Source organism: Bubalus bubalis, chromosome 3 (assembly GCF_019923935.1).
Source record: "Bubalus bubalis isolate 160015118507 breed Murrah chromosome 3, NDDB_SH_1, whole genome shotgun sequence".
Lineage (NCBI taxonomy): Eukaryota > Metazoa > Chordata > Mammalia > Artiodactyla > Bovidae > Bubalus > Bubalus bubalis.
Genome location: NC_059159.1, coordinates 142,647,826 through 142,673,551, shown reverse-complemented (window position 1 = coordinate 142,673,551; position 25,726 = coordinate 142,647,826). Strand labels below are relative to the sequence as shown.

Sequence of the window (25,726 nt, the reverse complement as noted above, 5' to 3'; positions counted from 1 at the left end):
TCCTAGAGAAAGTGCTTGGAGCACCCTATGCAGACCCCACCTACACCCCTGCCTGAGGTGCCTATTACTAATACTGTGTGTGCTTAGTTGCTCAGTCATGCTTGACTCTCTGTGACCCCATGGGCTGTAGCCTCCTAGGCTCCTCTGTCCATGGGGATTCTCCAGGCCAGAATACTGGAGTGGGTTACCATGCCCTCCTCCAGGGGATCTTCCCAGTCCAGGGTTGAACCCAGGTCTCCCGCATTGCAGGAGGATTTTTTTTACTGTCTGAGCCACAAGGAAGCCCATTACCAATACAGACCCCACCAGCTCTCATGCAGCTATTTCTACATGGTGGTTTAGGGGATGGGCCATTTCCATAGTGTTTCCTTTTCAACAAGCAAGTATTATTTTTGTTTTGAAAACACAAATGTAGAGAAATTGAAAAACTAAAGAATTAATAAAGTAACTCTGGTGTTAGGCACTGTGCTGGAAATTTTTTTTTCTTCCAGATTTGAATATCAACTATAAATATCCACTCAGTCATATAGGCCTTTTGAAATTAAAAAGCATCCTTTTCAAACATATGAAAGAAGCCTGGCTAAGTGGATTGCCAATATTTTGTTATGTGACCTATACCCCAGATAAGTTATCTGTCAGTCTGACTCCTGCCCCAGGAAGGAATGAAACCCTGCAGGAAATACACGTGAAGAATTCTTTTGAGTCTTTGAATAAGAGTTTTATGAATCATTTTTCTAGTGGCTGGATTTCTCATCTCCTACCTGTTACCAAATGATTGCTTCTTAGGGTCTTTAAAGAAGAAAAAGCAGGTCTGTGTTCCAGGTTCTATTTACAGCTGACTTATGGCTCCTTGGCAGCCTTCAGGTCAGCCAGCCAGAGAGGTTTCCTTGAGGGCTCGCCCAGTTATCTCAACCACGTGATCTGAGGCACTTTCCCTTAAAGGTCCTGGCACCAAGGTACAGATTTCTAATCAGCTCTGACACTGCAGAGCCACTGATCAGCTCTTAGAGATAAGGCTTTCTTCTGCAGTGAGAAAAGAATCCGAAAAATTACCCGCCGCCATGGGGGACAGAAGCCCCTTCGAAACGGACATGCTCACCCTGACCCGCTATGTTATGGAAAAGGGGCGTCAGGCCAAAGGCACCGGGGAGCTCACGCAGCTGCTCAACTCCATGCTGACGGCCATCAAAGCCATCTCTTCAGCCGTGCGTAAGGCGGGCCTGGCCAACCTGTGAGTGAGATCCCCGACGACACGTTGCGACCCCGGTCCGGTGGGGGTGGGCAGAGCTGCAGGAGTCTGGGCTGGAAACTGGGTCAAAAGTATTAACCTGCACACCCTGCAGGGAAATGGCCTTCTGCCATTATCTGCCTTTCTGCCAGGTGTGCTTTGATAAGGAGGCCTTTGACTTGTCTCGGGAAAGGCACAAAATTCTTGGAGACATGCTATGGAGAAAAAAAGCATCATTTTTCCAGTCGCTGTGTATTCTAATGACAACAAGCTCAGGGGCTTGTTCCATGAAAACGTATCCTGCGTTAAACCTGAAATCTGTTAGTTGCTTGGTCATGTCCAACTCTTTGCGACTCCATAGACTGTAGCCTACCAGTCTCCTCTGTCCACAGAATTTTCTAGGCAAGAATACTGGAGTGGGTTGCCATTTCCTTCACCAGGGGATCTTCCCCACCCAGGGGTTGAACCTGGGTGTCCTGCACTGCTGGCAGATTCTTCACCCTCTGAGCCAACAGAGAAGCCTACCTCTGACAAGGTGACTCTTATTTGCATTCTCACTGGCACAAAGCGACCGCCGCAGGGAGACTTGAGACAACTCCTGACGCCCTGGGCAGATAGGAGTGGTTTTATTGTCATGACATTTGCCCATAGTTGTCAGGAGCTAGAAATCATTTACCGAATCTTTTTTTCTCTCATTTGCCAAATCTTAAGGCCCGTCATCCATCTCCTGTTCATTGTTGACGGAAGTGTTTTGCTTTTAAAACCAGTTGTTATTTCTTCTCTGTGACTCAACCTTCTGTCCACTTGGTATGCAGGACGCTGGGAGGTGCTAGCTTGGGAGCAGGGAATGAAGGGCCTTCTTCCACTTTGCTCTCTTGGTGCTTCACCCAAGCCCAAGAGGCCAAGTTCAGGCTGTGCTGCTGATCCTCACAGCCAAGGGTCCAGTTTCAGTCTGTGGTGAAAAGGATTAGTCTTTGGGTTTTCACTTTCCTGGTAGCAATTCCAATGGAGGTCCTCTCAGAAGATCAAGAGACCCCATCATTCATTATTATTCCAAAATGAAGAAATAACCAAATCCAATAATTTAAAATATTTATTCCTGGGCATTCCCTGATGGCTCAGTGATTAAGACTCTGTGGTTCCATCGCAGGATGCATGGGTTTGATCCCTGGTCAGGGAACTAAGATCCTAACAGCCAAGGGACCAAAAAAAAACTAAAAAATATTTATTCTTAACAACTTAGAACTTTTAACACCAAAAACAGTGTGATAATTACAGAATTTATTTATACTAATGTAAGGTTTCGTGACCCAGTAACCCAGTAATGAGCTCCAAGTTAGAGGAGATTGTGACTGGCTTCCCTTCTCTCTGTGTGTTGCTTTAACTGTCTTAGTACCTCACTTGGCAGTAATGGCCAACTCCACCTTTAAGGACCTTCGTGAAAGTGAGCCACAGCCACTTGCCTCTGTTCTGCTCCTGCCTGATGGTGAGCGGGGCTGTGTGTAGAGCAGTTCCCCGGGCTGTCTGCTGAGTGTTACTCACCTGAATGGGCTCCCCTGTGCAGGGGGCTGGGCAGGGCAGGGGTTGTGGCTAATTGCTGCAGAACTCTGACTTCGTGGTCATGTAGTGTCCAGAGGAAGTGGATTTAGGGATTGGATAATTCAGGTGTTCCTTTGACTTGGTTTATCACGCCATCTGATTATAGTCAATGACCCACTCTTGCTAGGCACTGTAAAAATGTAAAATGACTTGTATACTAATAGCCTCTAACTAACTTGTGGGGCTGTTGTAAGGCTTAGTAAGCCCATGTGATGATGATTTTGACATTGCCAGCCCCATAATAAATGCTCAGTAAGTGCTCATTATTTGTTGTTCAGTCACTCAGTCGTGTCCGACTCTTAGACTCCATGGACTGCAGCATGCGAGGCTTCCCTGTCCTTCACCATCTCCTGGAGTTTGCTCAAAGTCTTGTCCCTTGAGCTGATGATGCCATCTGACCATCTTATCCCCTGTCATCCCCTTCTCCCCCTGCCCTGCCCGCAATCATTCCCAACATCAGGGTCTTTTCCAATAAGTTGGCTTTTCACATCAGATGGCCAAAGTATTGAGGCTTCAGCTTCAGCATTGGCCCTTCCAATGAATATTCAGTGTTGATTTCCTTAAGAATTAACTGGTTTGATCTCCTTTCTGTCCAAGGGACTCTCAAGAGTCTTCTTCAACACCACAGTTCAAAAGCATGAATTCTTCAGCACTCAGCTTTCTTTATAGTCCAATTCTCACATCCATACATGACTACTGGAAAAACCATAGCTTTGAATATACGGATCTTGGTTGGCAAAGTGATGTCTCTGCTTTTGAATATGCTGTCTATATTTGTCATAGCCTTTCTTCCAAGGAGCAAGTGTCTTTTGATTTTGTGGCTGCAGTCACTGTCTGCAGTGATTCTGGAGCCCAGGAAAATAATATCTGCCACTGTTTCCACTTTTTTCCTCAACTATTTGCCACAAAGTGATGGGACAGGATGCCATGATATTGGTATTTTGAATGTTGAGTTTCAAGCCAGCTTTTTCGCTCTCCTCTTTCATCCTCACCAAGAGGCTCTTTAGTTCCATTTCCCTTCTGCCATTAGAGTGCTATCACCTGCATATCTGAGGTTGTTGGGTTCCAAGCCCAGTTCAGTTCAGTCGCTCAGTCGTATCCGGCTCTTTGCGACCCCATGGACTGCAGCACACCAGACTTCCCTGTCTGTCACCAACTCCCGGGGATTGCTCAAACTCAGGTCCAAACCTGGGGAAATTTGCGGGCTAACAGGTCGATGTTGCCAACTGACCACTAGGTGGCGGGCGCAGCCTGTGGAAACAAGATATCAGAATTTCACACTTCATCGGAGGGCAGAGGAAGGATTAAGTTTGACAGAGACCATGTGTTCTGCCAATTCAGATATTTCTGTCTCTTTCCCATTTAGGGGGCTTCAAGCACCTCATTCCTCTGCTTCCTCTTTTGGGGAAGATATTTCTAGGCACATGCTCCATAAATGCAAAACTGATCTGAAAGTCTCATATTTTTCTTCTTTTTTTCCTGCTTCCTGCTATAGGAAGAAGGGAATGTTAGCATTCTGGGAATGCTGTCCCCAGAATCCTCTCCACAGCTTCCTAATGTCAAAATGCAGAACAATTCATTTATAATATGTCGGTAAAGTTTTAACATTAGCAAAAGCAGTAAGAAGATACTGTCTATGGGTTATAAAGCATTTTCCTGTCCATGATCTAACTTGGAGCAGTTGTCAGGCAATTAGATCTTTTGTGAATGAGCTTCCATTCTTTCTGAAAGGAGAGGTGTTGATGGAGGGATTGTAGGGAGGGAGGGAGACGGAGCAACATGCCCAGTTCCTGCAAGAAGGGTGCACAGGGTGGGCTGAGAGGTAGGGTAAGGGCAGGGTTAGTGTGGTGTTGGGGAGCGGTGTTTGCAAAACACCGAACAGAGAGCCTGTTTCTCTTCCCCACTACCCACAGGCCCCAGGCACCCCAGCTTTTCATTCTCCAGTAGAAGCTGCATTAAACAAGAAAACTGAGTTCACAGGGTTTGTGAACACTGTAAACGCTGATGCTGAACAATCTAGTTTTGTCACTGTGTGCTTGTTTGCTTTTATTTTGAAGTAGAAGGTACAGTCTTTGAGGTCAGTTTACCAGTATCATTTTCCAAGGCAGATCTCATCACATCAGACATCAAGTGATGGGGGACACCTGTTGGGGAGAGGGGAGATGTTGTCAGTCAGGGAAAGGCATGGGAAATTAGTTGTTTCCCGGTTTAGGGCAAATCAGTGGCTCTCAACCCTGGCTACTTGTTAGAAACACTTGAAGAATCCTTCAGTAAATAAATGGTGTTAACAAAAAGGAGAGGAAGGAATTACTTTCCTGCCATCCATTCTTTGTAATTCAGTGAAGTTATACTGAGCCTCTGAGCACTGTGGAAACAGGCCCAGTGAGTCATAGCTCTTGCCTTCAGTGAGCAGACAATCCAGCAGGGAGGACATTCCCATGAACAGACTGTGAGCTGCTGTGGAAGGGCTGACAGGGCTGTGTCTGGTATGTGGTGGGACCAGGGAAGCTTCTGGAAGATGTTAGGAGGGCTAAGCTGTCAGTGGGCAGAAAACACTCCCATGGGGTGGGGGGACACCCCATGACTGAAGGTGGGAAGGAGAAAAGCAGCTTGCGGGGTGCTGGTGGCCTCAGGACCTTTGCGGCTGTTGGAATGTGGAAGACTGGAGGGAAGTGATAGCCATGTGGCTCATGGAGAGACGAGCATGAAGCTAGGGGACAGTGAACCAGGAGTCCATGGAAGCCAGGTGTGTGTCCACGTAGGGTTCCAGAGGCTGAGGGTGAAAGGCTAAGAGGCAAGGCCAAGTGTGGGGCCAGGGCTTCCTTGATGGGGTCTGAAGCCAAGTATGGGGGACTTGGGGACTCTGGGAGAGATGGGGGTGATCTGACTGGCTTTTTAGAAGGTTCCTACCCGCGAGGACAGGAGCTGGAGACTTTAGATAGCAATCCTCTATAACCCAAAGCACCCAAATAGAATTTTTACACTGGCACTCTTTCTTATATTGCCTGGTAATGGTAATAAAGGACCAAATTAAATTTTATCCCAAATTTTATCCCTAATTTCCTTCTTTATTCAAGTAATGCCAGGCTACAGCAGAACAGTTTTTAATTCAGCCCAACAGGCCACTATTTGAGGATAATCAACAAATACTAGAAATTCCAAGGCTGGAAATCCACAGTCCTTTACTTTTTAAAGTTTTTAATTATGGCGATGTGTCTGACTTTATGAACTCCCCCTCCGTCTTTCAGGGCCCCGAGCGAGGCGGGGGTGGGGCAGATTGTACATTAGTAAGATTGAATTCTGTGGTGTTACTGGGATGACTAGGAACTTGCCACAGTGGCTCCGATCCAGGGTAAGAACCAGCGCTGTGAGACAGGACGCACTCGGTCGTGTTTATAATCTGGAGACCCTGGAGCCATGAAGGGAAAAGAGGGATATAGGGGAGGTGTCTTGGCGCCCTGGCATCTTCGCTGGAGTCGGGGCGCCCTTCCTGATTTCCTCCAGCTTTTTGCCGTCTTAGGTACGGAATCGCGGGAAGCGTGAACGTGACGGGGGATGAGGTGAAGAAACTGGACGTGTTATCCAATGCCCTGGTGATCAACATGCTCCAGTCCTCCTACAGCACCTGCGTCCTGGTGTCGGAAGAGAATAAAGAAGCCATAATCACCTCCAAGGAGAAGAGGGTACGTGTGGCAGCTGGGCTGAGGTTCTTCTATTCACCAGTGGAGGGCGCAACTGAACTGCGAAGAATCTGATTGCCTTGCTTTATTTCAGTTTCTGGGATTTTTCCTCTATTGCTTAATTTTTGTTTTCCAGAAACCACGGTTTGCATATTTCTTTACTTTGAAGTTTTATGCTGTTTAGTCAAAGAGACTCCATAGTAAGGAAGTGATTCATTCAGGAAATAAATCAGAGTGCTTTACCGAAACTTATCAGCGGACAGGGTTCATCTTGGGTTTTCACCTAATGTACTAGTAACAAGTCCCAACGTTTTGGAGCTTGAAAATCAGGTCCAGTAAAAAGTAGAGTTCCTGGGAAGAGCGATATTTTTGGTCTTTTACTCTTCTCATCCCCACAATCCTCGCCCCTTCCCCAAGGGAGTTTGGTTTTAGCAGAGATTTCCTCATGCCTGGCAACCTGTTAGACTAAAACAGAAAAGAAATTGTAAAGATTGTTGCTCTTGCCTTAATACAATGGTAAACTTGTTTAGTTCATGGCATGCCTGGGGAGGGTCTATATTCAGTATGGTTCCACAGTTTATTTTCTAAAAAATTCGTGGCCAAAAATTCAACCCATGTTCAGTTGCAATACAGTAATACCACATAAATGCCAGTACTGTTGGCTCTTATTTTATACACTGGATCTTGGGGACAAGGTGCCATTGCTTTATGATTAGCTGAAAGGATGGAAAAAGTAAAGCCAAATTTATTAAATGCTTACTGTATACTGGGGATTGTGCAAAAGTCCTTTGTACTTGTCTCACGTAATTCAGGCTAAGTCACACCTGTTATTCTCAACTCAGCTGTCACACCAGCTCCTGAACATTCTCCAGTGTGTGCTTGATGTTGAACAAATAACTACTGAATGCAAGCAGGCATGAATGAATGAGCTGATATGGATTATCTATAGGGAGAATGAGAGATTTCCAAGTTCATGGATTCCACTCCCCTACCCCCACCATTGAGAAAGAAGGAAGGAAAGAAAGGAAAGCCAAATTAATCTAAGGCACTACTCATTGGAAAGTCAGGGGAAGAAGTGGGAGAAATGACTCCCATTTTACTTGATGTACTGGCAGTGTTTAATGAGCCAGGAGACCCCAGTCCCCATCATTAAGGCTCTCACAGAACCTTGTACCTAGGCGGTCAGTAAAAATTATCTGGTGATTTCTTTCCACTGAGTTGTCTGTGACAGCAGCGTGGGTGGACATGAGGGACCTGGTATCTCAGGACCCCACCTGGTCTGTCTTCTGGTCTTCAAGTCAGAAAGGAAAGGCAGATAAGGCAAAACCCAAAGGAATACTTTTATTCTCTTGATGTACTTTCATACAGCTGCTGTCTTAATAAGAGAGGCCCAGAGGCCCTGGGACCTTGTTCTGAAGTTTTGTTTTGATAAAAATGTGCCAAAATGAAGAAAGCCTGTCTGGGGAGAAGCTCGATGTATCAGTAATTCAATAACGACCTTATTATGGACTAAGGTAGAACTTGCCCAAGTTTATCTTCAGCTTCTCCAACTCCTTCCAGCATGGTGCCCAGTTCAGACCAGTTCCTCTCACAGCTTCAGCAATTCCAAGTTCCCAGTGGTCCCAGGTAGGAGGGGAGGATGAAGCCAGAGTAGGTGGGAGTAAAGATATTTGGGGGTAGGTGGGACCTCCTTCACCCTGTGTGGGCATCAGCTAATCTGTTTATGGGCAAGTGAGCTCTGCACTGCAAAATTAATATATGTGGATATGTTCTGCATTCCTTAAGTAATTGTAATTGTAATTTTTGATAAGGATATCCCTTTGGTCTAAGTCGCTTCTGATGGGGTGTTACCTGCCAGACTCAGCCACTTACACAGAGTGTGTTGACTGGAGCAGAGTGTTGACTTACGCAGCGTATTGACCTCTGTTGATCAGGTGTTCTGCCTTCTGTGCACATAGGGGAAATACGTGGTCTGCTTTGACCCACTGGACGGATCTTCCAACATCGACTGCCTGGCTTCCATTGGAACCATATTTGCCATCTACAGAAAGGTGAGCAAACAGTCTGCTCTTTAACACCTCCTTCCTCTGATGGTTTCAGGAAGGTTCCTGGGCTCAGAGCCACGAGTCTGGAGTTCTAACCTTTGTCCTCCCACTAACCAGACACACCAGAGCAAGCAAGCTACGAACCTCACTCTGCCTCAGAATCCTCATTGAAGACCCGAGTTGGTATTTTCCCTCAGCCCTCTTCTCAGTGTTCATGGGAAGGCAGGGTTAGAGGATACATGGGACCTTGTTTTGAAAATCTGGATGCAATACAAATGCCAGACATGGAGTTAGGTTCCAAGCGACATCTGAAGGCCCCTGTGTTCCTTCCTTATGTATCTCACATCTTATTGCATTCATTTTCTGTTGCTGCTGTAACAATTCACACGCATTTAGAGGTTTAAAACAACATCCATTTATTGTGTCCCAGTTCTTGGGTCAGAAGTCTGACAGCATGGCTGAGCTGTATCTGATAAGGCCAAAATCTGGGTGTTAGCTGGCTTGGTCTCCTATTGAGAAGAGCTCGCTTCCAGGTTCATTGAGGTTGTTGGCAAAATTCAATGAAACAGTCAATATCCATCCTCTCAATAGTTACAGTTTTTTGTTCTTGTGATGAGAACTCTTAAGATCTACTCTCACATTAGTTGCTCAGTCATGTCTGACTCTTTGCCACCCCATAGACTGTAGCCCACCAGGCTCCTCTGTCCATGGAGTTTTCCAGGCAAGAACACTGGAGAGGGTTGCTATCCCCTTCTCCAGGAGATCTTCCCAACCCAGGAGTCGAACCTGGGTCTCCCGCATTGCAGGCAGATTCTTTATCATCTGAGTCACCAGGGAAACCCCATAGCAGCTTTCAAATATACAGTGTGGTATTGTTAACTGTAGTCACCATGCCATCTATTACATCTCAAGGACTTATTCATTTTATAAGTGGACGTTTGTACCTTTGACTACCTTCGCTCACTTCACCTACCTCCATCCCCTGATTCTGGCAACCACCAATCTGTTCTATGAGTTGGTATATTTTTTTTTTGAGTCCACATATAAATGAGATCATACAGTACTTATCTTTCTCTGACTTATTTCATTTAGCGTAACACTGTCAAAGTTCATTCATATCATCACAAATTGCAGGATTTCCTTCTTTTTCATGGCTGAATTATATATATATATATATATATATATATATATATATATATTTGAAATAGTGATTTCATTTCCTTCATGTATACACCCAAAAGTATAATACCCAAAATTATATATAGCTCTATTTTTAATTTTCTGAAGAACCACCACACTGTTTTCCATAGTGGTTTACCAGTTTACATTCCCATGGGCAGTTCACAAGGGTTCTGTTTTCTCCACATCCTCACCAACATGTGTCCTCGCTCATCTTTTTTATTTAGTCCTTCTGGCGGGTATGAGGTGATATCTCATTGTGGTTTTGATCTGCCTTTCCCTGATGGTTAATGATGTTGAACACCTTTTCATGTACCTATTGGCCCTTTGTATGTCTTCTTTGGAAAAATGTCTATTTGGTCAGATTGTTTGTGTTTTTTTGCATTAAGTTGTGTGAGTTCTTTATATATTCTGGATATTCATCCCTTATTCTATGTATAATCTGCAAACGGTTTTTGCCTTTTCCTTTTTTATGATGATCTTAATAGTGTCTTAAGACCAACTGGTTTAAAAATGAAAAGGAATAATGAATGAAGCTGTGCATGTGTGCAGACAGTGGATATGTTGGAAATCTCTATTTTTTTCCCACAATTTTTCTGTGATTCTAAAATTGTTCTAAAGAAATGAAGTCTGAAACAAAAAAGAGAGGAATATTATTATATATAATATAGGCTATTCACATATGGATTTTGGTGATTTTCAAACACAGAGATTTTGTCTTAAAATTTAAGTAAAACACAGGCTCTGAAGGCTAGTCCAAATAACCACAGATTCTCTCTGATTGTATTGCTAAAGAAGGGGGACAATGTTCCTTAATGCTCTAGTGAGAGAGCAGGTGGCTTCAGAGCTCTAATTGCCAAAAATACTGCAAAAGAAAAGACACTGTAAGTAAAATTAACAGGCAGATAACAATTGAGGAAAATGTTTGCAACATATAAGGCATTTATATTTTTCATATGTAAAAAGTAAATCAACATTGCCTGCATGCCAGGTTGCTTCAGTCATGTCTGACTGTGCTACCCTATGGACTGTAGCCCACCAGGTTCCTCTGTTCGTGGGATTCTCCAGGCAAGAATATTGGAGGTTCCTGAGCCCTTCTTCAGGGGATCTTCTTGACCCAGGGATTGAACCCAAGTCTCTTATGTCTCCTGCATTGGCAGGCACCTGGGAAGCCCAAAATCAACAATAAGAAGATGACTATCTAGATAGAAAAGTAACCAATGATGTGAAACAGGCAACTTACAAAATAAGAAATAAAATGGTCAATTAATATATAGAATTTTACTTTATTAATTATGCAAAATGGAAACTAAAGCAAGTATCTTTTTTTTTTACCCATCAAGTTGACCAAGTTGAAAAAACAGCACTATCTTATGTTTATCAGATTAAATTAAAATGAATGCTCTTGTCACTGGTACCAGCCTTGTCATGGCGAATGGGCTTGCATAACTCTGTGAAGTTATGAGCCATACTGTGCAGGGCCACTCAGGACAGATGAGTCATAGTGAAGAGTTGTGACAAAATGTGGTCCACTGGAGGAGGCAATGGCAACACACTCCAGTATTTTTGCCAGGAGAACTCCATGAACAGTATGAAAAGATAAAAACATATGACACTAAAAGATGAGCCCCCCAGGTTGGAAGGTGTCTAATATGATACTGGGGAAGAATGAAGGGCAATTACTGACAGGTTCAGAAAGAATGAAGCCGCTGATCAAGGAGGAGATGGCAAGACTGAACATCTGCTTCTTAGTAGATGTTAGTGAACATTACATGTTAGGAATTAGTGAACTAAAATGGATGGAAATGGGTGAATTTAATTCAGGTAATCATTGTATCTAGTACTGTGAGTAAGAATCCATTAGAAGAAATGGAGTAGCCCTCATACTCAACAAAAGTGTCTGAAATGCAATACTTTGGAGCAACCTCAAAAATGGCAGAATGATCTTAGTTCATTTTCAAGGCAAACCATTCAGCATGACAGTAATCTAAGTCTATGCCCCAACTACTGATGGTGAAGAAGCTGAAGCTGACCAGTTCTATGAAGACCTACAACACATTTGAGAACTAGCACCCAAAAAAGATGTTCTTTTCATCATAGGGGATTGTAAAAATAAGGAATGCAAAAGTAGGAAGCCAAGAGATGCCTGGAGTAACAGGCAGGTTTGGTCTTGAAGTACACAATGAAACAAGGCAAAGGCTAACAGAGTTGTCAAGAGAAAGCAGTGGTTAGAGAAAATACCCTCTTGCAACAGCACAAGAGAGGACTCTACACATGGACATCACTAGATGGTCAGTATTGAAATCAGATTATGTTCTTTTCAGCCAAAGATGGATAAGCTCTATACAGTCAGTGAAGACAAGACCGGGAGCTGACTGTCGCTCAGATCATGAGCTCATTATTGCAAAACTCAGGCTTAAATTGAAAAAAGTAGCAGAAACCACTAGGCCATTCAGTTCAGTTCAGTTCAGTTCAGTCGCTCAGTCATGTCCAACTCTTTGCAACCTCGGGGACTGCAGTATGCCAGGCCTCCCTGTCCATCACCAACTCCTGGAGCTTACTCAAACTCATGTCCATCTCATCCTCTGTCATCCCTTTCTCCTCCCACCTCCATCTTTCCCAGCATCAGAGTCTTTTCAAATGAGTCAGTTCTTCACATCAGGTGGCCAAAGTATTGGAATTTCAGCTTCAGCATCAGCATCAGTCCTTCCAATGAATATTCAGGACTGACTGATTTCCAAAAAATAGCAAGGAGAGATAAGAAAGCCTTCCTCAGTGATCAATGCAAAGAAATAGAGGAAAACAATAGAATGGGAAAGACTAGAGATCACTTCAAGAAAATTAGAGATACCAAGAGAACATTTCATGCAAAGATGGGCTCAATAAAGGACAGAAATGGTATGGACCTAACAGAAGCAGAAGATATTAAGAAGAGGTGGCAAGAATACAAAGAAGAACTATACAAAAAAGATCTTCACAACCCGGATAATCACAATGGTGTGATCACTCACCTAGAGTCAGACATCCTGGAATGTGAAGTCAAGTGGGGTAAAGAAACAGGAAAAATGCCCACCAAACCAAACAAAAGAGGAAGAGATAGAGAATCTACCTGATAAAGAATTCCGAATAATGATACTGAAAATGATCCAAAACCTTGAAAACAAATTGGAGTTACAGATAAATAGCCTGGAGACAAGGATTGAGAAGATGCAAGGAAGGTTTAACAAGGACCTAGAAGAAATAAAAAAGAGTCAATATATAATGAATAATGCAATAAATGAGATCAAAAACACTCTGGAGGGAACCAACAGTAGAATAACAGAGGCAGAAGATAGGATTAGTGAGGTAGAAGACAGAATGGTAGAAATAAATGAAACATAGAGGAAAAAAGAAAAAAGAATTAAAAGAAATGAGGACAATCTCAGAGACCTCTGGGACAATGTTAAACACCCCAACATTCAAATCATAGGAGTCCCAGAAGAAGAAGACAAAAAGAAAGACCATGAGAAAATACTTGAGGAGATAATAGTTGAAAATGTCCCTAAAATGAGGAAGGAAATAATCACCCAAGTCCAAGAAACCCAGAGAGTCCCAAACAGGATAAACCCAAGGCAAAACACCACAAGACACATATTAATCAAATTAACAAAGATCAAACACAAAGAACAAATATTAAAAGCACCAAGGGAAAAACAACAAATAACACACAAGTGGATTCCCATAAGGATAACAGCTGATCTTTCAATAGAAACTCTTCAGGCCAGGAGGGAATGGCAGGACGTATTTAAAGTGATGAAAGAAAATAACCTACAGCCCAGATTACTGTACCCAGCAAGGATCTCTTCAAATATGAAGGAGAAATCAAAAGCTTTACAGACAAGCAAAAGCTGAGAGAATTCAGCACCACCAAACCAGCTCTCCAACAAATGCTGAACGATCTTCTCTAGACAGGAAACACAGAAAGGGTGTATAAACTCGAACCCAAAACAGTAAAGTAAATGGCAACGGGATCATACTTATCAATAATTACCTTAAATGTAAATGGGTTGAATGCCCCAACCAAAAGACAAAGACTGGCTGCATGGATACAAAAACAAGACCCCTATATATGTTGTCTACAAAGACCCACCTCGAAGCAAGGGACACATACAGACTGAAAGTGAAGGGCTGGAAAAAGATATTCCACACAAATAGAGACCAAAAGAAAGCAGGAGTAGCAATACTCATATCAGATAAAACAGACTTTAAAACAAAGGCTGTGAAAAGAGACAAAGAAGGACACTACATAATGATCAAAGGATCAATCCAAGAAGATATAACAATTATAAATATATATGCACGCAACATAGGAGCACCGCAATATGTATGACAAATGCTTACAAGTATGAAAGGGGAAATTAACAATAACACAATAATACTGGGAGACTTTAATACCCCACTCACACCTATGGATAGATCAACTAAACAGAAAATTAACAAGGAAACACAAACTTTAAATGATACAATAGACCAGTTAGACCTAATTGATACCTATAGGACATTTCACCCCAAGAAAATGAATTTCACCTTTTTCTCAAGTGCACATGGAACCTTCTCCAGGATAGATCACATCCTGGGCTATAAATCTAGCCTTGGTAAATTCAAAAAAATTGAAATCATTCCAAGCATCTTTTCTGACCACAATGCAGTAAGATTACATGTCAATTACAGGAGAAAAACGATTAAAAATTCCAACATATGGGGGCTGAACAACACGCTGCTGAATAACCAACAAATCACAGAAGAAATAAAAAAATATTAAAATATGCATAGAAACGAATGAAAATGAAAACACAACAACCCAAAACCTATGGGACACTGTAAAAGCAGTGCTAAGGGGAAGGTTCATAGCAATATAGGCTTACCTCAAGAAACAAGAAAAAAGTCAAATAAATAACCTAACTCTACATCTAAAGCAACTAGGAAAGGAAGAAGTGAAGAACCCCAGGGTTAGTAGAAGGAAAGAAATCTTAAAAATTAGGGCAGAAATAAATGCAAAAGAAACAAAAGAGGCGATTGCAAAAATCAACAAAGCCAAAAGCTGGTTCTTTGAGAAGATAAATAAAACTTACAAACATTAGCCAGACTCATCAAGAAAAAAAGGGAGAAAAATCAAATCAACAAAATTAGAAACGAAAACAGAGAAATCACAACAGCCAACACAGAAATACAAAGGATCATAAGAGACTACTATCAGCAACTATAAGCCAATAAAACGGACAACTTGGAAGAAATGGACAAATTCTTAGAAAAGTACAACTTTCCAAAACTGAACCAGGAAGAAATCGAAAATATTAACAGACCCATAACAAGCACAGAAATTGAAACTATAATCAGAAATCTTCCAACAAACAAAAGCCCAGGACCAGATGGCTTCACAGCTGAATTCCACCAAAAATGTAGAGAAGAACTAACACCTATCCTACTCAAACTCTTCCAGAAAATTTCAGAGGAAGGTAAATTTCCAAACTCATTCCATGAGGCAACCATAACCCTAATACCAAAACCTGACAAAGATGCCACAAAAAAGAAAACTACAGGCCAATAACACTGATGACCATAGATGCAAAAATCCTTAACAAAATTCTAGCAAACAGAATCCAACATCATATTAAAAACATCATACATCATGACCAAGTGGGCTTTATCCCAGGGATGCAAGGATTCTTCAATATCTGCAAATTAATCAGTGTAATACACCACATTAGCAAACTGAAAAATAAAAGCCATATGATTATCTCAATAGATGCAGAGAAAGCCTTTGACAAAATTCAACATCCATTTATGATAAAAAAAACAAAACTCTCCAGAAAGCAGGCATAGAAGGAACATACCTCAACATAATAAAAGCTATATATGACAAACCCACAACAAATCTTATCCTCAATGGTAAAAAATTGAAAGCATTTCCCCTAAAGTCAGGAACAAGGGTGCCCACTCTCACCACTACTATTCAACATAGTTTTGGAAGTTTTGGCCACAGCAATCAGAGCAGAAAAAGAAATAAAAGGAATCCAAATTGGAAAAGAAGTAAAACTCTCACTGTTTGCAGATGACATGATCCTCTACATAGAAAACCCTAAAGACTCCACCAGAAAATTACTAGAGCTAATCAATGAATATAGTAAAGTTGCAGGATATAAAATCAACATGCAGAAATCCCTTGCATTCCTATACAGTAACAATGAGAAAACACAAAGAGAAATAAAGGAAACAATTTCATTCACCATTGCAATGAAAAGAATAAAATACATAGATATATATCTACCTAAAGAAACAAAAGACCTATATATAGAAAACTATAAAACACTGGTGAAAGAAATAAAAGAGGACACAAACAGATGGAGATATATACCATGATCATGGATTGGAAGAATCAATATAGTGAAAATGAGTATACTACCTAAAGCAATCTATAGATTCAATGCAATCCCTATCAAGCTACCAACGGTATTTTTCAGAGAACTAGAACAAATAATTTCACAATTTGTATGGAAATACAAAAACCCTCAAATAGCCAAAGCAATCTTGAGAAAGAAGAATGGAACTAGAGGAATCAACCTGCCTAACTTCAGGCTCTACTACAAAGCCACAGTCATCAAGGCAGTATGGTACTGGCACAAAGACAGAAGTATAGATCAATGGAACAAAATAGAAAGCCCAGAGATAAATCCATGCACCTATGGACACCTTCTCTTTGACAAAGGAGGCAAGAATATACAACAGAGAAAAGACAATCTATTTAATAAGTGGTACTGGGAAAACTGGTCAACCACTTGTAAAAGAATGAAACTAGAACACTTTCTAACACCATACACAAAAATAAACTCAAAATGGATTAAAGATCTAAAGGTAAGACCAGAAACTATTAAAATCCTAGGGGAAAACATAGGCAAAACACTCTCTGACATAAATCACAGCAGGATGCTCTATGACCCACCTCTCAGAGTAATGGAAATAAAAAGCAAAATAAACAAATGGGACCTAATTAAAATTAAAAGCTTCTGCACAACAAAGGAAACTATAAGAAAAGTGAAAAGACAGCCTTCAGAATGGGAGAAAATAATAGAAAATGATGCAACAGACAAAGAATTAATCTCAAAAATATATTAGCAACTCCTGCAGCTCAATTTCAGAAAAATAAATGACCCAATCAAAAAGTCGGCCAAAGAACTAAACAGACATTTCTCCAAAGAAGACATACAGATGGCTAACAAACACATGAAAAGATGCTCAACATCACTCATTATCAGAGAAATGCAAATCAAAACCACAGTGAGGTACCGTTTCACACCAGTAAGAATGACTGCTATCCAAAAGTCTACAAGCTGGAGAGGGTGGGGAGAAAAGGGAACCCTCTTATACTGTTGGTGGGAATGCAAACTCGTACAGCCACTATGGAGAACAGTGTGGAGATTCCTTTAAAAACTGGAAATAGAACTGCCTTATGACCCAGCAATCTCACTGCTGGGCATACACACTGAGGAAACCAGAATTGAAAGAAACATGTGTACCCCAATGTTCATTGCAGCACTGTTTATAATAGCCAGGACATGGAAGCAACCTAAATGTCCATCAGCAGTTGAATGGATAAGAAAGCTGTGGTACATATACACAATGGAATATTACTCAGCCATTAAAAAGAATACATTCAAATTAGTTCTAATGAGGTGGATGAAACTGGAGCCTATTATACAGAGTAGTAAGCCAGAAAGAAAAACACCAATACAGTATACTAATGCATATATTATGGAATTTAGAAAGATAGTAATGATAACCCTGTATACAAGACAGGAAAAGAGACACAGATGTATAAAACGGTCTTTTGGACTCTGTGGAAGAGGGCGAGGGTGGAATGATATGGGAGAACGTCATTGAAATATGTGAATTATCACATGTGAAATGAATCGGCAGTCCAGGTTCGATGCATGATACAGGGTGCTCAGGGCTGGTGCACTGGGAGGACCCAGAGGGATATGAAGGGGATGGAGGTGGGAGGGGGGTTCAGAATGGGGAACACATATACACCCGTGGCAGATTCATGTCAAAGTATGGCAAAACCAATACAATATTGTAAAGTAAAATAAATAAATAAATAAAACTGAGATTAAAAAAAAAATGAAGTCAAGTGGGCCTTAGGAAGTATCACCATGAACAAAACTAGTGGAGGTGATGGAATTCCAGTTGAGCTATTTCAAATCCTGAAAGATGATGCTGTGAAAGTGCTGCACTCAATATGCCAGCAAATTTGGAAAACTCAGCAGTGGCCACAGGACTAGAAGAGGTCAGTTTTCATTCCAATCCCAAAGAAAGGCAATGCCAAAGAATGCTCAAACTACTGTATAATTGCACTCATCTCACACGCTAGTAAAGTAATGCTCAAAATTCTCCAAGCCAGGCTTCAGCAATATATGAAGCGTGAACTTCCAGATGTTCGAGCTGGTTTTAGAAAAGGCAGAGGAACCAGAGATCAAATTGCCAAAATTTGCTGGATCATCGAAAAAGCAAGAGAGTTCCAGAAAAACATCTATTTCTGCTTTATTGACTATGCCAAAGCCTTTGACTTTGCAGGTCACAATAAACTGTGAAAAATTCTGCAAGAGATGGGAATACCAGACCACCTGACCTGCCTCTTGAGAAACCTATATGCAGGTCAGGAAGCAACAGTTAGAACTGGACGTGGAACAACAGACTGGTTCCAAATAGGAAAAGGAGTACATCAAGGCTGTATATTGTCACCCTGCTTATTTAACTTATATGCAGAGTACATCATGAGAAATGCTGGACTGGATGAAGCACAAGCTGGAATCAAGATTGCCCGGAGAAATATCAATAACCTCAGATATGCAGATGACACCACCCTTATAGCAGAAAGTGCAGAAGAACTAAAGAGCCTCTTGATGACAGTGAAAGAGGAGAGTGAACAAGTTGGCTTAAAACTCAACATTCAGAAAACGAAGATCATGGCATCTGGTCCCATCACTTCATGGGAAACAGATGGGGAAACAGTGGCAGACTTTATTGATTGGGGCTCCAAAATCACTGCAGATGGTGACTGCAGCCATGAAATTAAAAGATGCTTGCTCTTTGGAAGGAAGTTTTGACCAACCTAGATAGCATATTCAAAAGCAGAGACATTACTTTGTCAACAAAAGTCCGTCTAATCAAGGCTATAATTTTTCCAGTAGTCATGTATGGATGTGAGAGTTGGACTGAGTGCTGAAGAATTGATGCTTTTGAACTGTGGTGTTGGAGAAGACTCTTGAGAGTCCCTTGGACTGCAAGGAGATCCAACCAGTCCATCCTAAAGGAAATCAGTCCTAGGTGTTCATTGGAAGGACTGATGTTGAACCTGAAACTCCAATATTTTGGCCACCTGATGTGAAGAGCTCATTCATTGGAAAAGACCCTGATGTTGGGAAAGAGTGAAGGCAGGAGGAGAAGGGGATGACAGAGGATAAGATGGTTAGATGGCATCACCAACTCAATGGACATGAGTCTGAGTAAACTCTGGGAGTTGGTGATGGACAGGGAGGCCTGGCGTTCTGTGGTTCATGGGGTCGCAGGGAGTCGGACACGACGACCGACTTAACTGAACTGAACTGATCTCCTTTAGGATGGACTGGTTGAATCTCCTTGCAGTCCAAGGGACTCTCAAGAGTCTTCTCCAGCACCACAGTTCAAAAGCATCAATTCTTCTGTGCTCAGCTTTCTTTATATTCCAACTCTCACATCCATACATGACTACTGGAAAATCCATAGCTTTGACCAGATGGACATTTATTGGCAAAGTAATGTCTCTGCTTTTTAATATGCTATCTAGGTTGGTCATAGTTTTTCTTGCAATGAGCAAGCATCTTTTTATTTCATGGCTGCAGTCACCATCTGCAGTGATTTTGGAGCCCCAATCAATAAAGTCTGCCACTGTTTCCACTGTTTCCCCATCTATTTGCCATGCAGTGATGGGACCAGATGCCATGATCTTCGTTTTCTGAATGTTGAGTTTTAAGCCAACTTGTTCACTCTCCTCTTTCACTGTCATCAAGAGGCTCTTTAGTTCTTCTGCACTTTCTGCCATAAGGGTGATGTCATCTGCATATCTGAGGTTATTGATATTTCTCCGGGCAATCTTGATTCCAGCTTGTGCTTCATCCAGTCCAGCATTTCTCATGATGTACTCTGCATATAATTTAAATAAGCAGGGTGACAATATACAGCCTTGATGTACTCCTTTCCCAATTTGGAACCCATTTGCCATTCAGGTATGACCTAAATCAGATCCCTTATGATTATACAATGGAGGTGACCAACAGATTAAAGGTACTAGATCTGGTAGATGGAGTGCCTGAAGAACTATGGATGGAGGTTCGTAACACTGTATAGGAGGCTGTGACCAAAACCATCCCAAAGAAAAAAAAAATGCAACAAGGCAAAATGGTTGTCTGGGGCAGCTTTTACTGAGGAAAGGAAAGAAGCAAAAAAGCAAGGGAGAAAGAGAAAGATATACCCAAATGAATTCAGAGTTCATAGAAAGCAAGAGAGATAAGAAGACCTTCTTAAATGAACAATGCAAAAAGAAGGAGGAAAATGATAGAATGGGAAAAACTAAATATTTATTCACAAAAATTGGACATATCAAGAAAACATTTCATGCAAGGATAGGCATGATAAAGCACAGAAAAGATAAAGGACCTAAAAGAAGCAGAAGAGATTAAGAAGAGTTGGCAAGAGTACATAGAACTATCCAAAAAAGGCCTTAATGATGCAGATAACCACAGTAGTGTGGTCACTCACCTAGAGCCAGACATCCTGGAGCATGAAGTCAAGTGGGCCTAAGGAAGCATTACTATGAACAACCATAGTGGAGGTGATAGAATTCCAGCTGAGCTATTTAAAACCCTAAATGATGATGCTATTAAACTGCTGCACTCAATATATCAGCAAATTTGGAAGACTCAGCAGTGGCCACAGGACTGCTGGTCAGTTTTCATTCCAATCCCAATGGAGGATAATGGCAAAAAATGTTCAAACTACCATACAATTGCACTCATTTCACATGCTAGCAAGATAATGCTCAAAATCCTTCAAGCTAGGCTTCAACAGTATGTGAACCAAGAACTTCCACATGTACAAGTCAGATTTAGAAAAGGCAGAGTAATTAGAGATGAAATTGCCAACACTTTTTGGATCATGGGGAAAACAATGGAGTACCAGAAAAATGTTACTTCCGCTTCATTGACTATGCTGAAGCCTTTGACTGTGTGAATCACAATAAACTGTGGGAAATTCTTTAAGAGCTAGGAGTACCAGACCACCTTATCTGTCTCCTGAGAAACCTGTATATGGGTAAATAAGTAACAGTTAGAACTGGAAGTGGAAAAACTGACTGTTTCCAAATTGGGAAAGGAGTATGACAAGGCTGTATATTGTCACCCTGCTTATTTAACTTATATGCAGAGTACATCATGCAAAATGCTAGGCTGGATGAATCACAAGCTGGAATCAAGATTGCCAGGAGAGACAGCAACAATCTGAGATATTCAGATGATATCATTCATTGCAGAAAGTGAAGAGACTAAAGAGCCTCTTGATGAAGGTGAAAGAAGAGAGTGAAAAAGCTGGCTTGAAAATCAACATTCAAAAAACTAAGATCTTGGCATTCAATACCATCACTTCATGCAAGTAGAAGGGGGAAAAGTGGAAGCAGTGGCAGATTTTATTTTCTTGGGCTCCAAAATCACTGAGGATGGTGACTACAGCCATGAAATTAAGACACTTGCTCCTTGGAAGGAAAGCTATGATAAACCTACACAGTGTATTATAAAGCACAGACATCACTTTGCCAACAAATGTCCATATAGTCAAAGCTATGATTTTTCCAGTAGTTATGTATGGATGTGGGAGTTGGACCCTAAAGGATGTTGAGTGCTGAATAATTGATGCTTTTGCATTGAGGTGCTGAAAGAGACTCTTGAGAGTCCCTTGGACTATAAGGACATCAAATCAGTCAATTCTAAATGAAATAAACCCTGAATATTCACTGGGAGGACTAATGCTGAAGCTGAAGCTCCAATACTTTGGCCACCTGATGGTAAGAGCAGACTCATTGGAAAAGACCCTGATGATTGAGAAAGATTGAAGGCAAAAGGAGAAGAGGGTGACAAAGGATGAGATGGTTAGAAAGCATCACAGACTCAATGGACATGAATATGAGCAAACTCAGGAAGATAGAGGAGAATGGAGAGGCCTGGCATGCTGCAGGCCATGGAGTCTCAAAGAGTGGGATACTACTTAGTGACTGACCACCACCAACAACAAACCATAAGTTTATTTTTCATGTCTGTAACTCTATTTCTGCTTATATGTGGAATCTACAAAAAAAAGAGTGGGCTTCCCTAGTGACTCATATGGTAAAGAATCTGCCTGCAATTCAGGAGACCTGGTTTCAATCCCTGGGTCAGGAATTTGCCTTGGAGAAGGAAATGGCTACCCACTCCAGTATTCTTGCCTGGGAAATCCCATGGACACAGGAGCCTGGCAGGCTACCACCCATGGGGTCGCAAAGATTCAGACACGACTGAGTGACTAACACACACATAAAAAAGAGTACAAATAAATTTATTTACAAAGTAGTGGCTTCCCTTGTTGTGCAGAGAGTGGGTGTCTAGACGAGTGGGCTCAGTAGTTGCAGCACTGAGCTGTAGAACACGGGTCCAGTGGTTGTGGCACATGGGCTTAGTTCTTCTGAGGCATGTGGGATCTTTTTGGAACAGGGATCGAACTGGTGTCCTCTGCATTGACAGGCAGATTTGCATTTACACCACCAGGGAAGTCCTAAAACTTTATCTGTTATTGTTTTTTTTGGCCCCACCACACAACTTATGGAATCTCATTTCCCTGACCAGAGATTGAACCTGGGCTGTTACAGTGAAAGCCTGGAATCCTAACCACTGAACCACCAGGGAACTCCCTAAATGTAAAAATTAAAAAAATTATAGTAAAACATAAGATAAAAATCTCTAGAAATTAAGGTTTAAGTTCTTAGACCTAATTCCAAAATTATGATCCATAAAATTTTTAAAAATGATAGTTGGATTTCATTAAAATTAAAAACTTTTGCTCTGCAAAAAGCTCTGTTAAGGGGATGAATATAAAAACTATAGAGAATATTTGTAAACTATATGCCTGCAAAGGACTCATACCTAGAATATAAAAGAAGTTCAAAACTCAACTGTAAAAATGCCAAACAGTTCACTTAGAACATGGAATATGAAGAGACATGTCACAGAACAGGTAAGATAAGTTTTTTGGCAAATAAGCACATGAAAAATGTCCAACATCACAAGTCATTAGGAAAATGCAAATTAGCAAATGCAAATTAAGTGCTGTATCTTTATGTGGTGGCGTGTACATAACCTACTCATGTTAAAATGCCATAGAGCTATACATGCACTTAATGCCAATGTCAGTTCCTGGTTTTCATATTGTACTATCATAAAATGTATAAAATGTAACTATTTGGGGAAATTGGGTGAAAGGTACACAAGATCTCTCTGTATTACCTGTGCAACTTCCTGTGGATCTATAATTATTTTTAAGTAAAAACGTAAAAGAAATTTTTAAAAATTTATTTTATTTTTGGCTGTGCTGGGTCTTCATTGTTGTGTGAAGACTCTGTCTAGTTGCTGCAAGAAGGAGCTACTCTCTAGTTGCAGTGTGCAGGCTTCTTGTTGTTGTGGCTTCTCGTGTTGCAGCGCACGGGGTCTAGGGTACGCAGGCTTCAGTAGTTGTGGCTTGCCGGCTCTAAAATGTGGGCTCAGTAGTTGTGATGCATGGGTTTAGTTGCCTGGTGGCATGTGGAATCTTCCTGTGCAACCTGTGTCCCCAGGATTGGCAGGTAGACTCTTAACCACTGGATCACCAGGGAGTCTGAAAATATTTTGTAAATTTAGGAAAAACCTAAACTTTAAGTGAAAGAGATTGATTAAATTTGGGGTGTCCATACAATAGACTATTCAGCATTCTGGTGAAAAAGTATATATGAGTGTGAATAAATTTGCATATGTATATGTGTGTATGAACTGAATGCAACAACCACAGGCCAGATTGCACTAGGAGGTAGGAGAGCAGATGTAAACAAGACAGTCAGAACTGCCAGCATGGAGCTTACGGTCTGTTTAGGAAGCCAGACATCAATCATGCTAATGAGTTATGTTGGGAGTGTCAGAGGAAAAGCATTGAGTATCCAGAAGACCAGGACCTGGGTTCGATCCCTGGGTCAGGAAGATCCTCTGGAGAAGGAAATGGCAACCCATTCCAGTACCTTTGCCCAGAAAATCCCATGGATGGAGTCTACAGTCCATGGGGTCACAAAGAGTCGGACACAGCTGAGCGATTTCACTTTCACTTTCACTTTTCACCCAGAAGACCAAACCTTGAAGTCTGGGAAGGCTTCCATGGGGAAGCTGATGTTTTACCTGAGACTTGAAGGCTGACTATGAGTTCCTCAGGCAAAGGGTATGGGAGACAGGAGAGAGCCATTCTGACTAGAACCAAATGCATAGGCACTGTCCTGGAGTTCACATGCAGGATGGAATGTTCAAGAAGAGAAAATAAGCTTGGTATTGCTGTAGCACAGGGCCTGGGTTTAGAGGGGCAGAGGATGGTGTTGGACAAGGCTGGTCAGCCAGCAGGGGCCAGGTCTTGGAAGACCTGGTAAAAAGAGTTAGGAATATTGGACCCCAAGGCAGTGGGAAATCAGTGAAGTGTTTTGAGAAGAGAAAGGCCATAGGTTAAGGCAGGGTGAGGATGAAGTCAGGGGACCAGGCAGAAGGTGATGGTTTTTTCAGGCCAAGTGGTGGTGGGGGTGGATAGAGAGGAAGGCATGGGCCTGCGGAGAGAGCTAGCAGGACTGACTGGACTGAATGATTGGAAGGCTATGGATGAGGGCGAGGAGGATGGTCAGGAGATGGTGGGGAGGGTGACACTCAAGTTGCTCCAGGAACCATTTGTCAAGACAGGCAGCAGTGGGAGAAGATCAGGAATTTGGGGAGGGGTGGGTGAGAAGGGGCAGATAAGTCCATCTCAGACGTGTTAATATTGAGACATCTGTGGAATACCTGAGCAGGAATGTCTGGTGGGCAGGTGACTCCAAGGCTGGGGTCTCAGGGGAGATGGAGCTGTAGGTCTGGGAGGCAGCATCTGTGTGGGGCTTAGAATTTTGGCTGCAGGTGAGATGGCCAAGAAGTGTGTAGAATATAAAGAGAAGAGAGCTTTATTAGTTAGGACTCTGTTATAAATGTCAGGGATGAGTCAGGAAACACCAAAGCTTCAGAGAAGCACTGGACCAGAAAAGGTCAGGCCAGGAGAGCTTTTTCCCTTGAAGTCTCTCATCTCACCTTCCCAGTTTTCTCTTGTTCTCTAGCCAGTGGCAGAGGAAAGATGGTCACCCAATAACTTCTATGTGGATATTCACCAGAATGCTGTAGCCCCAAACAGATTTCTGGAGCATAGAGTGGGCCAGTTGGAGTCACCACATTCCACAAGGTGGCAATGAAGAAAGTTCTTTAGATGTTCTGGCTGGATATTCTGAGTGCTGGGAAGAACCAGGAGGAGCACTGATGTTTAAAATGTCAGAAGAAGGGAAGTTGGCAAAAGCAAATGAGAAGGCATATGGAGAGTCTTAGAAAGAAATTCAGAAAAGAGGGAAGTGGACAGAAGCTCAGGAGAGACACATTTCATGAATGAGGTAGCAGCCACTGGATCCAGTGCTGCCAAAAGGCAGAGTAAGAGGAAGACTGGAAAGTGTATGCCCAATTTAGTGGCAGCCTGCAGTGAGGACGGGAGAAGGGAGATAACCAGTGTAGACAGATGTTCTCCATTCCAAAACCTAGATGAAGACAGAGATGGGGCAATAGCTGGAGGGAAGCCCTGGGTCTAGAAAGTACTGTTTAAAT

General features: G+C 42.0%; 1 protein-coding gene across 1 annotated transcript in view; it reads left to right on the top strand.

The window, feature by feature from the left end:
- The first annotated feature begins 1,061 nt into the window (after positions 1 to 1,061).
- Positions 1,062 to 25,726, top strand: part of FBP2 (fructose-bisphosphatase 2) — a 45,941-nt gene continuing 21,276 nt past the window's right edge. The window contains 3 exon segments of the mRNA NM_001290866.2: positions 1,062 to 1,231; positions 6,348 to 6,510; positions 8,466 to 8,558. Coding sequence (NP_001277795.1) covers positions 1,062 to 1,231; positions 6,348 to 6,510; positions 8,466 to 8,558 — 426 coding nt within the window.